The sequence below is a fragment of the Pristiophorus japonicus genome, chromosome 2 (assembly GCF_044704955.1).
Source record: "Pristiophorus japonicus isolate sPriJap1 chromosome 2, sPriJap1.hap1, whole genome shotgun sequence".
NCBI lineage: Eukaryota > Metazoa > Chordata > Chondrichthyes > Pristiophoridae > Pristiophorus > Pristiophorus japonicus.
In genome coordinates, this window is record NC_091978.1 from 73,394,699 (window position 1) to 73,408,020 (window position 13,322).

The 13,322-nt window shown below is 42.9% G+C and overlaps 1 protein-coding gene across 3 annotated transcripts in view; it reads left to right on the plus strand.

The window, feature by feature from the left end:
- rai14 (retinoic acid induced 14) overlaps positions 1 to 13,322 on the plus strand; it is a 386,053-nt gene that overhangs the window by 355,514 nt on the left and 17,217 nt on the right. For all 3 annotated transcript variants that reach the window (XM_070867929.1, XM_070867946.1, XM_070867937.1), the window contains 2 exons: positions 3,368 to 3,486; positions 5,043 to 6,638. In XM_070867929.1, the coding sequence (XP_070724030.1) occupies positions 3,368 to 3,486; positions 5,043 to 6,638 (1,715 nt within the window). The remainder of the gene's footprint in view (positions 1 to 3,367; positions 3,487 to 5,042; positions 6,639 to 13,322) is intronic.

The window sequence follows — 13,322 nt, forward strand, 5'->3', positions numbered from 1 at the left end:
TGGTTCACCTTCATCCTGTTCATTACATCCTCAAAGAATTCCAGCAAATTTGTCAAACATGATTTCCCCTTCATAAATCCATGCTGACTTTGCCTGACCAAATTTTGCTTTTCCAAATGTCCTGTTACTGCTTCTTTAATAATGGACTCCAACATTTTCCCAACCACAGATGTTAGGCTAACTGAGCTATAGTTTCCTGCATTTTGTCTTCCTCCTTTTTTGAATAGGGGCGTTACATTTGCAGTTTTCCCAATCTGCTGGGACCTCACCAGAATCCAGGGAATTTTGGTAAATTACAGCCAATGCATCCACAGTCCCTGCCGCTACATTATGTGGTACCTCATTGAAGGCCTTCTGGAAATCTAGATAAATTACATCTGCATTACCCTTGTCTGCTCTCTCTCTCTTACCTCTTCATAGTATTCAATGAGATTGGTCAAGCAAGACTTTCCCTTTTGAAATCCATGCTGACCATTATTATATTTTTGGTTCCTAGATGTTTTACTTTCTCCTTTAGTAGGATTCCATTATTTTTCATACCACTGATAAGCTAACAGGTCTACCGTTCCCTGGACATGTGCTATCTCTCTTCTTAAATATAGGTATTACATTAGCTATCTGGCAGTCCTCTGGCACTGCACCTTTTGCTAATGAATTATTAAATATGTGTAATAGTGCCTCTGCTATCTCTTCCCTAGATTCTTTTTAAAATATGCGGATTAAATTCTTCTGGACCATGGTTTTTATCCTGAGTTTGATTAGTTTATTTAATATTTCTCTCTTTATTTTAAATGAGATTATATCATTTCTAATCTCATCTTCTGATGTCATGTCCACCTGATCTGACTCCTTGGTAAATATTGAAGCAAAGTAATTATTTAATCTCTCTGCCATTTCCCTGACTCTGGATTTTATCCTGACCATCCTTTAGTGGCCCTAATCCCATCCCGACTTTCCTTTATTTATGTATTTGTAAAATATTTTACTATTTTGTTTTATGTTCCTTAATCATTTACTTTCATAGTTCCATTTTGCCTTCCTAATTGTTTTTTTTGACTTATCTCCTAATCTCTTCATATTTTCCTTTGTCATGCTCTCCCCCGTTGTCTATGTACTTAGTGTATGCCTCTTTCCTTACCCTCAATTTTTGCCTTGTGTCTTTATTCATCCATGGTGTCTTATTAGTGTTTAGCGTGTGTTTTTTTAGCAGAATATATTTTTCCTGGACTCTGTTGAATACCGTTTTAAATGCTTTACATTGCTGTTCTACATCATTGTTTGCCAATATTGTTGTCCATTTTAATTTTCCAAGTTGTATTCTTAGCCCCTCAAAATCAGCTTTCTCCAATCCACTATCCTACTTCATCTGTCTTATGTCCGTCTTAATTATATTATGGTCACTATTGTCTAGATGTTCCCTTACTTTTACTTCTCTTATCTGCTCTGGTTCATTTCCCATTACTAGATCCAGTAGTGAATCCTCCCTTGTCTGGCTTTTTACATATTAAGTTACAAAGGAGTCCTGTACACATTGGAGTCTGTACTCCATTCCCTTATCCTCTTCTGGCCAATAAATTTTGGGGTAGTTGAAATCCCCCATGATTATTTTTCTATTTTTTTAAAACTCAGTTCCCTAATTTGTCTGCCAATAGCTTCCTCCACTTCCCTTCCTCTATTAGGTGGTCTATAGACTACCCCTATTAGTGTGATCGATCCTTTATTATCTTTTATCTCTCTCCACATGGTTTCTATTTCTGTCTTACTGATAAATGCATTACTTTTTTCTACTGCCATTATGTTATCTCTAATAAGTACAGCTACTCCACCTCACCTTTTCCCTGTCTAAGAACATAAGAATTAGGAACAGCAGTAGGCCATACGGCCCCTCAAGCCTGCTCCGCCATTCAATAAGATCATGGCGGATCTGATCATGGACTCAGCTCCACCTCCTTGCTCGCTCCCCACAACCGCTTATCCCTTTATTGTTTAAGAAACTTTATATTTCCGTCTTTAAATTTATTCAATGTTCTAGCTTCCACAGTTCTGAGGCAGCAAATTCCACAGAATCGCAACCCTCAGAAGAAATTTCTCCTCATCTCAGTTTTAAATGGGCGGCTCCTTATTCTAAGATCATGTCCTCTAGTTCTAGTCTCCCCCATCAGTGGAAACATCCTCTTTGCATCCACCTTGTCAAGCCCCCTCATAATATTATACATTTCGATAAGATCACCTCTCATTCTTCTGAATTCCAATGAGTAGTGGCTCAACTTTTCCTCATAAGTCAACCCCCTCATCTCCGGAATCAACCTAGTGAACCTTCTCTGAACTGCCTCCAAAGCAAGTATATCCTTTCGTAAATATGGAAACCAAAACTGCACGCAGTATTCCAGGTCTGGCTTCACCAATACCCTGTATAGCTGTAGCAAGACTTCCCTACTTTTATACTCCATCCCCTTTCTATCTTTTCTAAATATGTTGTACCCTGCAATGTTTAATTCCCAGTCCTGATTTTTCTGTAGCCATGTCTCAGTTATCCCTACTATATCTGGTTCCTCACAACGTATTATTCCCTCCAGTTTTATTACGGACACTGTGCATTGCTGTACAGACAGTAACTAGTTTTTAATAACAGTTCCTTGCACTTTATTTTTAACCATCTTTTTATGCTTCTGTTCTATAACTCTATTCCTTGGCCATCAATGTGTTCTCCCTTAGTTTATTCTTTCCACTGCTCTCCTTTCCTGTTTCTTTTATATTTAGGCTGGTTTCATTTCTTGTAGATCCCTTATGAATGCTTCATGCAGTCAGATAAAACAACTTTAATTTTAACTTTTTAACCATTATTCCTTGCTTTCACCTTATTTGCTGATGCACTATTACCATTAAACTCTCTGTCCCTGTCACACTCTGCTTATCTTTGGCCAAATCGTTTCACTGCTGCATTACCTTGAATTTTCCCTTTAGAATTTTTAATTCCCCCTCACCTGATTGATATACTGAATATGTGAGGCTGATTTTTTTTTTAACCCTAGATTTGTTCAATTTAAAAACCTGCTTTTTCAAATTACATGATTCAAATGATCTTGAAGTTTGTTTCCTTTTTCTTGCTTCTTCCTCTACTCCATGCCTGCATTACATTGCATGTGTAAATTTGGACTATGTTATGAAAAAATGGCTTGAAATTTTACTATTCTCACTCAGCTCAGCGTCTGTGCATAATATTTACTAACTGCAGTTCACATTTATGTATGTGAAGTATTTAATTTAACTTGACGTTCAGCTAATCTTAATTCCACATTTTAAATGTACCAAATATCTCTTTTTAGATGCTCAAGTATTTAAAATTGCTGGTTTAATTGCCTTTTAGGTAGTGGAAGTAAAGAAATGGAGAAATCTTTTGTTGAAGAACCAGACCAGATAATGGCATTGCAATCCCAAATTGCTTCTCTTGCAGTGCAAAATAAAGAGCTATGGGATATACTAAAGGTATTTTGGATAATCTGTGATTCTTTACTATTTATTTCTTAATAGTTGAACTCCTTTACATTTCTAATACTGATATCGCTACCTTCAAAAATGTGAAACATCCTCTGTTTTCTCAGCAAATAATTGTTAACTCACATAAGATAAAATCTGATTTTGTATCGTCGAAATTTATGGTAAGAGAAATTGTGCAACATAGAAATATCATGTAATATATTTACTGTACTCTAAATGCACCTCTTGTGGTATTGCTCATCGGCCAAGGATGAAGCCAGGAATATTGTTCACCATTCTCTCTGCAACTTAGTAGTTCTCTCCCCATCCCACCATACATTGTAAAAGATTAAGTTTGGATAACAGAGTGAACTCATTAATACAATAGACTCATGAAATAAATCAATAATTCTGAAAAGAAATCGACACTTACCCATAAACTTACTACAGGTATCACATTTGTTAGTACCACCTTCAACTCTACCATCCCCCCTCCCCCACATCACCTGTCGTTCGAGCAGCTTGAGTTAGCCTATTGCTTTCTTCTTCGATCTTACCCTCCAGCTGGCTGCTTCTTTGGAGTACCTCTTTATGCTTGCATGCTTTTGCATATGCCCGACTCAGGAGCGTGCACGCTCCTATGTGATGACCTACTCCGAAACGGCAATCAGCCGTCCCCTCCCAGAGTTCTCTGATGGTTTCCTGCCCCCCCCCCCTCCCCCCACCCCCAGTGTTACCAAGCCTCAGGCCCATCCCCTATAAGTGCTAACCGGTTCCACTCGCAGTTTACACTCTTGCCGCACCCATCCACCATCTCACTTCCAAGCCTTGCTTTTTCTTTCGTGCCAATCAGAAGCCCACCTTAATTCCCTCCTTCCTGACTTATTCCGAGTCCCAGACTCCCACTTCCTCTCATTCACATGTGTTCCAATAGCCTCCCTCTGCCTGATCCTAATTGTCACCTCTGAACTGGTGCATGTTGGCATCCATTTTACTGCTTTTCAAAAAGGTATGAGAAAGAAATTGAGTAATTGATGAAGCAACATAAATGAGTTGTGCAGATAGATTGGGAGATGCAGAAAAGAGGGGAGATCCTTGCAGAAAGAGTGAATGGTAAAGGGGTGACACCAATAGGTACAGTCATTAATATATAAAAATGCAGAGGTGCCATACAGAAAGGGAATAAAGTGGAAGATAGAAGATGAAAGAAGCAACAAAATAGTGAGAATAAACCAGAGATTGTTACAGGCAGAAAGATGAGTTTTAAAAATGTTTGTCCAGGAGCTGGTCCACGAGAGATGAAGTAGTGGCTATGTAATGTGCACAGTACTTATTGTTACAAATAGGGGCCTGCTGGTAGAGGTCATTAAACAATCTTCTATTTAAAAAGGCACCAACTCATGAAATATGTTTTTAAATTTGAAAACTCTTGGTACAAAGCTGTAAATCGCGATGAAAGGCTACATATCACCTTCCAAAAACAAGGTTTGCCAAAGACATTTTTGTGAAACCGGTGGCTCTTTAATAATCATGCTGTTTAATTGTAAATTTGATTTCACTTACAGGGGAAGGAATTACAGGACAAAGTAACAAGCATATTGTCAGAGGATGAGCTATCGAGACAGAATCTAGAAACAACATTTGACCTAAATCTTAATTCAGCTGATTCCCATTGTATTCTCGAAGCTGATTACATCCAGCTAAGAGAATTGTATAAAAACGCTGAAGCTGAAATTACAAACCTAAGAGCAGCGATGTCTTCAACCATGTCAAATAGTTCAATACAAACAGAGATTTTTGAAAACAGTAGCAATAATACAGAGGTAAAGGATTTGCATGAGCAAGCGACTCAACATGCATTGGCAATGGAATTGTTGGCTGAATTCTCAGAGGAAAACATGCAGACATTAGGAGAAATTAATGAGAATGGTTATTGTCTCGAACAGAAGCTCCGAGAGACACAGAGCAAGTATGATGAGGCACTGAAGGAACTTTCAAGTCTGCGGGCACAGGTACAACCAGATTTGTGTTTCAGGGAAGAACATATGTCTTTACCAAATTTGGAAGAGCTGACACAGTCCTATGAAGATGAGATAGAAGAACTGAAGCAAAGACTTAAAAGAACTTTGGAAGATGAAGAAAAGGCTAAGGAAAGCATTAGAGAAATGGAGGAACTCTTAGAGATAAAAGATGAAATCTTGTCCAAGTGTTTGTCTGAGGAAGATTGTGAGGACTTAAAAAAATCTCAAAGTTTACTTATTGAGAATATCAGTCAAGAGAAGGCACTGCTAATTGAGAAGTATGAGGAAGCACAAGAGGAAATTAAAAAGTTAGAAGAAAAGTTGAACCATCAGGCATGCTCGCAAGAAAAGGAAAATGACTTCCAAGAGATGCTGGTAGCACTGAACAAAACAATAGATGAGCTAAATAATCAAGTAACTGAAATGACACACCGGTATAATGAAGCCCAAAGTCAGTTAAAAGAGTTGAAGAATAAAAATGCTGAAGTGGCATCTGAACATGTTAATTCAAACTATATCCATAAAGAGCAACATGAACAAATAGTGCAAGTTCTAAATGAGACAGTAGATGAATTGAAAGAAAAACTGTCAGAAATGGAGATGAAGCTTAAGGGAGCTGAGCAAGACAATACAAAAATGCAGAGGGACCTTGAGGTTCAAAAGCAGATGTCTGTTTCACTCTCTGAGCATAACCAAATTATAATGTCTCTTGAACATACTATAAAGACTTTTGATGGCAAAATACGCCAGATGGAACAAGGCCTTGAGCAGAAAGAAATAGAGCTGAACATATTGAAAGGAAATCTGGCTACAGAAAAGGCTGCTGTTCAAGAGGCGATGGTTCCAAAATCAGAGTTTGAGAAGATAAAAGTTTCATCAGAAGCAGAGTCAAATCGATTGACTGTTAAAATAAATGATTTATTGAAAGAACAAGATAAGATATCTGCAGAAGCGGCACAGGCAAGGAAGGACAACCTGCTAGCAAAAAGTGAGCGGGACACAGCTCAGACACAGGTTGTGGTCAAGGAGCAGGAAATCAAGAGGCTTCGCATCAGGGGCCATGACATGCAGCAAGCTGTTGACGAATTGCAAAAGCGGATTAAAGATTCCTTGAAACTAGAAGAAGATAAAGACAAGAAGGTAAGATTTTACATTCATTTTTGCTATTATGAACTATTTTCAGGCTTCATGGATATTCACATTGGAATACTTCAGGTAATTGACAAATAATTAAACCGTAGAATGGCTGTGACCTCTTAAGCAATGCAATTACTTTTTTCACAAAACTTGCAATGTCTACATTTGACCTTCGGAAGCTCATTGCTGGAACAGATCAGATATAATATCACAATTGTGCTGTTATTGAGACTAAATAAACTTAGAAACTTATTTCTTAAAAATAAGAGGATCTCACTTTCCTGTAATTCAGTTCTATGCAAAATATTTTGAGGTGATCTATTTTATAAAGGCTATTTTTCTAATAAGAATATAAGAAGATGTAGGAAAGATAATTAAATCTTTACTTTTTACTCAAAGGTGTAATCAAAAAACATCTAGAAACTGAAAATATAATAAAGAATAGTCAATACTGATATCAAAATGGATGGTCATGCTTGACCAACCTTACTGAATTATTCAAAAAAGTAACAAAGAGTAGATAAGAGTAATGTAGGATTGCATAGGATATACGGCACAGAAACAGGCTATTCCGTCAAACCAGTCCATAAGGCGTTTATGCTCCACTCGAGCTTCCTCCCATCTTTCCTCATCCAAATCTATCAGCATAACCTTCTATTCCCTTCTCCCTCGTATGCTTGTCTAACCTCCCTTTAAATGCATCTGTACTATTGGCTTCAAACACTCCCCGTGGCAGCGAGTTGCACATTCTCACCACTCTTTAGGTAAAAAAAATTTCTTACGAATTCCCCATGGGATTCCCTGGTGACTATCTTATGTTGATGGCCCCCAGTTATGCTCTTTCCCACAAGTGGAAACATTCTCTCCACATCCATGCCACCAAAACCCCTCACAACTCCAAAGACCCTTCAGCCCTCTTTTCTCGAGAAAAGAGACTCAGCCCGTTCATCCCATCCCGATTATGTATACCCTCGCATTTCTGGCGTCATCCCTGCAACCCTTCTCCGCACCCCGTCCAGCGCCCCTACATCTCCCCATAACATGGCGACCAGAACCGCAAGCAGCACTCTAAGTGTGGTCTAACCAAGGTTCGATACAGTTCCAGCACAACATCTCCACCCTTCAACTCCATACCTCTAGAAATAAACCTTAATGCCTGGCCTGGCCCTGGCAACCCACGCGGCAACTTCCAGCAACCACTGCATCCCTACTCCAAGATCCCCCCGCTCCTCCATCCCAGCCAGACTTGCACCCTCCAAGTAATAAGTGACCCCCTCATTCCTCCCACCAAAATGGAACGTCCCACACTTATCCGTGCTGCATTTAACCTGCCAACCATATGCCCACTCCGCAAATCTATCAAATGTCCCGATTTAAGAAAGGAGGGAGACAGAAAGCAGGAAACTATAGACCGGTTAGCTTAACATCTGTCATTGGGAAAATGCTGGAATCCATCATTAAGGAAGTAGTAGCAGGACATTTTAGAAAATCATAATGCAGTCAAGCAGAGTCAGCATGGTTTTAGGAAAGGGAAATCATGTTTGACAAATTTGCTGGAGTTCTTTGAGGATGTAATGAGCAGGGTGGGTAAACGGGACTCAGTGGATGTGCTGTATTTGGATTTCCAGAAGGCGTTTGATAAGGTGCCACATAAAAGGTTACTACACAAGATGAGCGCTCATGGTGTTGGGGGTAATATGGATAGAGGATTGACTAAATAACATAAAGCAGAGAGTGGAGATAAATGGGTCATTTTCCGGTTGGCAAACAGTAATTAGTGGGGTGCCACAGGGATCAGTGCTGGGGCCTCAACTATTTACAATTTATTTAATGACTTGGATGAAAGGATTGCATGTAATGTAGCCAAGTTTGCTGATGATACAAAGATAGGTGGAAAAGCAAGTTCTCAAGAGGACGCAAAGAATCTACAAAGGGATATAGATAGGCTAAGTGAGTGGAAAAATAAAAAGCAAATATGGCAGATGGAGTATAATGTGGGAAAGTGTGTGGTTATCCACTTTGGCAGGAAAAATAAGCAAATTATTATTTAAATGGGGCAGATTACACAATATGGTGATACAGAGGGATCTGGGGGTCCTTGTACATGAAACACAAACAGTTAGCATGCAGGTACAGCAACTAATTAGGAATACAAATGGAATGTTGGGCTTTATTGCAAGGGGGATGGAGTATAAAAGTAAGGAAGTTGTGCTACAACTGTCAGCATCATAAGCAGTCCCTCGAAATCGAGAACTTGCTTCCATGCCAAAAGTGAGTTCTTCGGTGACTGAACAGTCCAATATGGGAATTACAGTCCCTGTCACAGGTGGGACAGACAGTCGTTGAAGGAAAGGGTGGGTGGGACTGGTTTGCCGCACGCTCCTTCCGTGGCCTGTGCTCGTTTCCTGCATGCTCTCGGTGACAAGACTCGAGGTGCTTAGCGCCCTCCCGGATGGCCTTCCTCCACTTAGGGCGATCTTTGGCCAGGGACTCCCAGGTGTCGGTGGGGATGTTGCATTTTGTCAAGGGGACTTTAAGCGTGTCCTTGAAACGTTTCCTCTGTCCACTGGGACTCGCTTGCCGTGTAGAAATTCCAAGTAGAGCGCTTGCTTTGGGAGTCTTGTGTCAGGCATGCGAACAATGTGGCCCGCCCAACGGAGCTGGTCAAGTGTGGTCGGTGCTTCGATGCTGGCCTGATCAAGGACACTAACGTTGGTGCGTCTGTCCTCCCAGGGGATTTGCAGGATCTTGCGGCGACATTGTTGGTATTTTTCCAGCGATTTGATGTGTCTACTCTGTATATGGTCCATGTCTCTGAGCCATTCAGGAGGGCGGGTATCAGTACAGCCCTGTAGACCATGAGTTTGGTGCCAGATTTGAGGGCCTGATCTTCAAACACTCCTCAGGCAGCCGAAGGCTGTGCTGGCGCACTGGAGGCGGTGTTGAACCTCGTCGTCAATGTCTGCCCTTGCTGATGATAGGCTCCCGAGGTATAGAAAGTGGTCCACGTTGTCCAGTGCCACGTCGTGGATCTTGATGAATGGAGGGCAGTGCTGTGTGGCTGGGTCAGGTTGGTGGAGGACCTTTGTCTTACGGATATTTAGTGCAAGGCCCGTGCTTTCGTACGCCTCAGTGAAGATGTTGACTATGACTTGGAGTTCAGTCTCGGAATGTGCGCAGACGTAAGCGTCGTCCGCATAGTGTAGCTTGACAGAGGTTGGGATGGTCTTGGATCTGGCCTGGAGATGACGAAGTTTGAGCAAGTTCCCACTGGTTCTGTAGCTTAGTTCCATCCAGTGGGGAACTTGTTGATTGTGAGGTGGAATATTGCAGCAAGGAAGATCGAGAAGAGGATTGGCGCGATGACGCAGCCCTGCTTGACACCGGTCCGGATGTGGATTGGGTCTGTGATGAATCCATTGGTCAGGATCACGTCTTGCATGTCATCATGGAGCAGGCGGAGGATGGCGACAAACTTGTGGGGGCATCCGAAACACAGGAGGGCCTCCATAGTCCCTCGAGGTTGAGTGTCAAAGGCCTTTGTAAGGTCAAAGAAGGCCATGGTACAAAGGTTGGTGCTGTTCCCTGCATTTTTCTTGCAGCAGTCACGCCGTAAATGTCATGTCAGTTGTATCCCATAGTGGACGAAATCCGCACTGTGATTCCGGGAGGAGCTCCTCAGCCACAGGGAGAAGACGGTTGAGGGGGATTCGAGTGATGACTTTCCCAGTGGCTGATAACAGGGAGATTCTTCTGTAGTTGCCACAGTTTGACTTGTCCCCTTTTTTAAAGATGGTCACGATTACTGCATCTCTGAGATCTCGCGGCATGCTCTCCTCCTTTCAGATGAGAGCGATGAGGTCATGCATTCGTGCCAATAGTGCATCTCCGCCATACTTTAGCAGCAGGGATTCCATCCGCTCCCGTTACTTTGTTCTTGAGTTGGCAGATGGCCTTTTCTACCTTGTGCAGGGCTGGGGTTTTGCTGACATGGTGGCAAGTAGCATGCTGTGGGATGGAGTCGAGGACACTCGAGTCAAAGGCTGAGTCTCGGTTGAAGAAATCTTCGAAGTGCTCCTTCCAAAGGGTCCTGACTGCCTTGGTGTCCTTGATGAGTGTCTCCCCGTTTTTGGCCAGAAGTAGGGTGGGGCCTTGGGTGCTTGGGCCGTAGGTGGCCTTGACTGCGGTGAAGAATCCTCGCACATCATGGCTGTCTGCCAGCTGCTGATTCTCCTGTGTTTTCTCCGCCCACCATCTATTCTTAGGTCATGGGTTTTTTGTTGGACTTCGGCCTTAAGCCATCTGTAATGCTGCTTTGTTAATCCTGTTGGGTGGTTGTTTTAGGTTTAGAAATGCCCTGCGCTTGCGATTTATTAGCTCTTGGATCTCCTGGTCATTCTCATCAAACCAGTCCTGGTGTTTCCTGGTTGAGCGACCGAGGGTCTCTTCGCAGGCACTGGTTGTGTTGGCCTGGAAGGCAGACCAAGTGCTGTGGGCATTCTGCGTCTCGGGGTCATCAAGGGAAGGGTCGTCAGGTTAGCAGTGAGATCTGGCTGTATGGGACTCTCTTAGCTGGGTCTTTGAGTGCCCCAGCATTGATTTTTTTTTTTGCGGCACTGCTTCTGCCTTCGCTGCTTTGGAGCTATATTGCTGTTGATGATGGAACGGATTAGGCGGTGATCCATCCAGCAGTCGTCAGCTCCTGTCATGGTGCGGGTGATGCGCATCTCCTTGCGATCCCTGGCTCGAACAATGACATAGTCGATCAGGTGCTAGTGTTTAGAGTGAGGATGTTGCCATGATGCTTCGTACTTGTCCCTCTGGTGGAGCAAGGTGTAAGGGATGACAAGGTCATGTTCTCGGCATTTTGTTAGGAGCAGGATACCGCTGGAGTTGGTTTTCCCTACCCCCTCTCTGCCGATCACGCATCCCCAGAGGTCTCTGTCCTTGCCGACCCTGGCATTGGCGCTGAGGAGGATCAGTTTGTCGTCCATAGGGACGCGGGACAGGGATTTTTCGAGGCTGGAGTAAAGACCCTCTTTCGTCTCATCTGTTGCAGTGAGTGTTGGGGCGTACGCACCCATGACTCTGGTGCACTGGGTCCAGGATAGGGTGAGTCGGAGAGTCATGAGACATTCGCTAATCACAAAGGGGGAGACTCTGAGGCAGTCGACCAGCTCATTCTTGATAGCAAAACCAACTCCGTGGAGGCGGTGTTCTTCCTCTGATTTGTCTTTCCAGCAGAAGGTGTAATCTTCACCTCGTTCCTTGAGCGACCCCTCCCCTGCCTGCCGGGTCTCGCTTAGGGCAGCAGTGTCTACATCGAAGCGTCTAAGTTCCCGGGCAACTATGGCGGTGCAGCAATCCGGTCTGTCGCTGTTGGAGTTGTCCATGAGGATCCTGACGTTCCAGGTCCTAAACTTCATGTTGAAGGGTGGAAGATGTCTGTGCGTGAGTTCTTTTAATGTTTGGTGGCCGTTGCACACTGGCTACCACACGGGCTTAGCTGAGCAAGGTCTTGGTCCAGTGGTAAGAGGGTCCAAGATGCCTGGAGACCAGGCACTGCTGTATGAGTCTAATTGCCTAATGTACAACTGTACAGGACATTGGTAAGCCCACACCTGGAGTACTGTGTACAGTTTTGGTCTCCTTATTTAAGAAAGGATGTACTTGCGCTGGAAGCAATTCAGAGAAGGTTCAGGAGGTTGATAGAAACATAGAAAATAGGTGCAGGAGTAGACCATTCGGCCCTTCGGGCCTGCACCACCATTCGATATGATCATGGTTGATCATTCCCTCAGTACCCCTTTCCTGCTTTCTGTCCATACCCCTTGATCCCCTTAGCTGTAAGGGCCATATCTAACTCCCTCTTGAATATATCCAATGAACTGGCATCAACAACTCTCTGCGGCAGGGAATTCCACAGGTTAACAACTCTCTGAGTGAAGAAGTTTCTCCTCATCTCAGTCCTAAATGGCCTACCCCTTATCCTAAGACTGTGTCCCCTGATTCTGGACTTCCCCAACATTGGGAACATTCTATCCGCCTAATAAGGATATCCTTCAGTTTCTCCTTCTCACTAGACCCTCGGTCCCCTAGTACTTCTGGAAGGTTATTTGTGTCTTCCTTCATGAAGACAGAACGAAAGTATTTGTTCAATTGGTCTGCCATTTCTTTGTTCCCCAATATTAATTCACCTGAATCCGACTGCAAGGGACCTACGTTTGTCTTCACTAATCTTTTTCTCTTCACATATCTATAGAAGCTTTTGCTGTCAGTTTTTATATTATTGGCAAGCTTCTTCTCGTACTCTAATTTCCCCCTCTTAATTAAACCCTTTGTCCTCCTCTGCAGAATTCTAATTTTCTCTCAGTCCTCAGGTTTGCTGCTTTTTCTGGCCAATTTTATGCCCCTTCCTGAGATGAAGGGCTTGTCATATGAAGAAAAGTTGGGCCTATACTCATTGGAGTTTTGAAGAGATGATCTTATTGAAATGTATATAAGATTCTGAGGGGGCTTGATAGGGTAGATGCAGAGAGGATGTTTCCCCCTCGTGGGGGAATCTAGAACTAGGGGGCATAGTTGCAGAATAAAGCATTGTTCATTTAAAACAAAAATGAGGAGGAATTTCTTCTCGGGCTCGAGAATCTTTGGAATTCGCTACCTCAGAGCTGTGGAGGCTGGGTC